This window comes from Corvus brachyrhynchos, unplaced genomic scaffold (assembly GCF_000691975.1).
Source record: "Corvus brachyrhynchos isolate BGI_N302 unplaced genomic scaffold, ASM69197v1 scaffold28, whole genome shotgun sequence".
NCBI lineage: Eukaryota > Metazoa > Chordata > Aves > Passeriformes > Corvidae > Corvus > Corvus brachyrhynchos.
Window position 1 is genome coordinate 9,970,189 of NW_008246058.1, and position 3,348 is coordinate 9,973,536.

Sequence of the window (3,348 nt, forward strand, 5' to 3'; positions counted from 1 at the left end):
CAGCGCGGCCGGTTCTCGCTGAGGTCCCGAGAGGAGCGTGAGTGAGCAGCGGCCGTGAGCGATCACGTATGTGCTATAGGGGCACATGTGTTTCCTACGCATGCAACACATTTGTCGGGCTGCAGGCTTCGCCCCGTGACACCGGGCGGCCTCGAGGGGGATGGGGCCCAGGCGAATGGGGTAATAACGAATTAATTGCAGATGAGAAGTAATATCCGTCTTTGAGTCATCAGTCTTTGAGGCATAATTTCATTCCAAAAGCTCTTAGATGAATCGTAGATCTTATATAGAAAGCACTAGCTTTTCCCGTAGGATTATCAGATTTCCACCGGAGAATACAGATCCTGGATTACTGAGCTACATGGGATTTGCGTGTTTCTTTCTAATTAGTCTGTGAATCTGAGTGTAAAATTCTTTATTTGGAAGGGGGGGGAGGGGAGTTGTATGCTTCTAAAAGAACAGACATATCTTTTCTCTGACATTTTACACAGTTTTTCTGGTTATCCTGTGCTCTGTAGGCACTTACTGCCTTAATTGGGTAGTGGTGTCAAAGGTTGATTAGATTCCCTAATGGATTTTGGATCTGCAAGAGGATTGCAGTTTTAAATGCGTGGCTAAAACAATCGTGTTTGCCATCTCCCCTCAAACAGTTGAGAAGAGGGCTGATATATTACATTGGTGTTATCTTCCCTTTGGTTTGGTTAATGTATCATCGTGAGGTTGTCGGGTTCGGTTTTGTTGTTGTTGTTTTTTTCCCCCTCTACTATTTCATTTGCAGACCAAAAAGAAATGAATGTCAGAGAGGATTTGTTTAATCATTTAACAGCTGACACAAGCCATGTCCCTAACAAAACGTTGGTGAAAAAGTAGAAGATTTCTGGGATACAGCAGCACCAGTACTGTGAAGCCGCTTCTGCAGGTCAGGAGCAGCATTTGCTGGAGGATGCCGTAGCCCAGGAGGTGAGGCTCGTGGGGACGAGGTCGATGGCTTGCATGGAGCTTCTCTACCTGGCTGAGGAGAGCAGACAGGTGTCTCTGGGCACCGCTACCGCCTGGAGCCTGCCCTCCCATCCCTACGAGCAGCAGCAGCATGAGGGGGGTGAGGTGGACTCCAGAGCAGCCACTGCTGTGTCAGCCCTGCACTGTGAACAGCATTGCAAGCCCTTGCAGACGGGCCCTGTGGCTGAGCCCTCCCTGGCACCCCAGCCCTCATCCCTGGGCACCTCGCCTCAGGAGCACCCTGCACCCTCCAGCACCTCCCAGCCCTGCCAGCCAGCCGAGTGCTTGCCCAGGGAAGAGGACGGAGGGAAGAAGAAAGCCTGCTGCTGTGCCCAGGAACTCGAGACGTCGTTCACCTATGTGGATGAAAATGTAAATCTGGAGCATGCAAGAAGTCCCCCCACTCCTACAGGTGGCCAGGATGCCTCTCTGCAGCAGCACTCCTGCAGGGAGCTGCCACCTGAATGGGTGCACGATTCTCCTTCCTTGGTCTCAGAGGAGGATGATGCTGCCTCGGAGGCAGCAGCTGGGAAATCCGTTGACTATGGGTTCATTAGTGCCATTTTGTTCCTGGTTAGTGGCATTTTGCTGGTGATAATTTCCTACGTGGTACCCAGAGATGTGACTGTGGATCCCAACACCGTGGCTGCCCGGGAGATGGAGAGGCTGGAGAACGAGAGCGCAAGGATCGGTGCTCACTTGGACCGCTGTGTTATCGCTGGGCTGTGTCTCTTAACCCTGGGGGGCGTGGTGCTCTCCAGCCTGCTGATGATGTCCATGTGGAAAGGGGAGCTCTACCGGAGGAGCAGGTTTGCATCCTCCAAGGAGTCTGCAAAGCTGTATGGATCTTTCAATTTTAGAATGAAGTCTGGAGCAAATGATAATATGCTCGAGCTGTCGTTAGTTGAGGAAGATGTGCTTGCCATAGATAATTAGTGTGGTCATGATTTTTAAGGCAGCATTTCTACAGGAAAATATGTTTCATTAAAGAAAGCAGATGCAGCTAAAGATAGCTGGTGATGCAGTTTATTTGTCTGACAAGAATGGTGTTATCTTAAGCTCTATAATCAAATGTTTGCAATATATGAGTACTTGTTGTAAAAGGGAAATGTGCCAGACAAAATGCAAATGATATAAAATAATGAAAACCACTGAATAAAAAGAGATTTGTGATAAGTAGGTTCCTCAGATACTTGTTTATCCTAATATAAAACATTCCACTGGTGTCTTGCCTATATAATTTTCTTATTACTCCCATGTAGAACGAGAATGACCTTGACACTTTAGAAGCTGTTAATTTTTGAAGCCTGCAGGATTAGTAACAGGCTACTTGATAGAATGTTAAGAAGCAGGACCAATAATCAAATAGCAGGGCTAATATTTCATTAAGAGATGCTTTTTTATTCTTTAATTTTAAGCATATCCCTTTTCTTCAAATGAGTGACAGCTGCGGGAAGAAAGAACACCACTTGGTCGTGACTGGCCACAAACCTCCCATATTTTCAAACAATTGTACAATTAGTGATGATTATTTAAAATATAAAATAAGAGGCAAAGGGCAGGAAACCATATGGCCCATGGTATTGGTAGGAGACAAAAGGCTCTTTCAGTTTGAGGTCAGTGGCTCCATTTCAGTTCAGATTAGCAATGATTGATAGTCATTAACTTCTGATAGCTATAGTGACCCATATAAAAGAAGTTTAGTTCTTGGTGGACAGATGTCTTTGTATGACGACTGCCATAACATCAATAAACAGACCTCTTGTTGGAATCTCAAAAGACCCAAAGACTGAAAAAGCATGGGGATGCTGAGACTGGACATTTCACCTTCAGTACAGATGCCAGAAGAAATTCAAGCTCAGCTGCAGGGTTTTGCTTATACTGGGCATGTCTGCATCCTATTAGTCCTTTTTGAAACTTCAGTTTTATATCACTAGGCTGTCAACCTTCTCATAACCAGGAAGGTCAGGAAGGATCTCTCTGAGACTCATTCAATAAAACCCAATTTATTTGTAAAAAATAAATCATCAGAAAATACAGAGGTTAAGTATCAGGCAGTTTACTGGCTGACATGAGACTCACTTAACATAGGGGATGATCAAGGGTACATGTTGCTATTAATCTCAGTTCTGTGGCACTGTAGCCAAAAACCTGTACCACTGATGGTATTTGCTTTATTATCAGTTTCTGTGGAACATTGACATGTTCTTGCTGTGCTGGGAAAACCAGCAAAGATTGTTCAGTACACCGCTGTCAGTTCTTACTGAGCAATGGTTAATACATACATATATATATATATATATATATATATATGTCTTTTTAATGTGTAGATGTATATTATGTGTGTGT

General features: G+C 44.9%; 1 protein-coding gene across 4 annotated transcripts in view; it reads left to right on the forward strand.

Annotated features, from left to right (window-relative positions):
- TMEM74 (transmembrane protein 74) overlaps positions 1 to 3,348 on the forward strand; it is a 35,004-nt gene continuing 31,656 nt past the window's right edge. For 2 of the 4 annotated variants that reach the window (XR_001865807.1, XR_001865808.1), the window contains exon 1: positions 1 to 66. Coding sequence is in view for 2 of the 4 variants with exons in the window: in XM_017746104.1 (XP_017601593.1) it covers positions 985 to 1,935 (951 nt within the window). In the remaining 2 variants the exon portion in view is untranslated. Of the gene's footprint in view, positions 67 to 778; positions 2,176 to 3,348 lie in introns of those variants that run through there. The other 2 variants (XM_017746104.1, XM_017746103.1) reach the window with 2 other exon arrangements.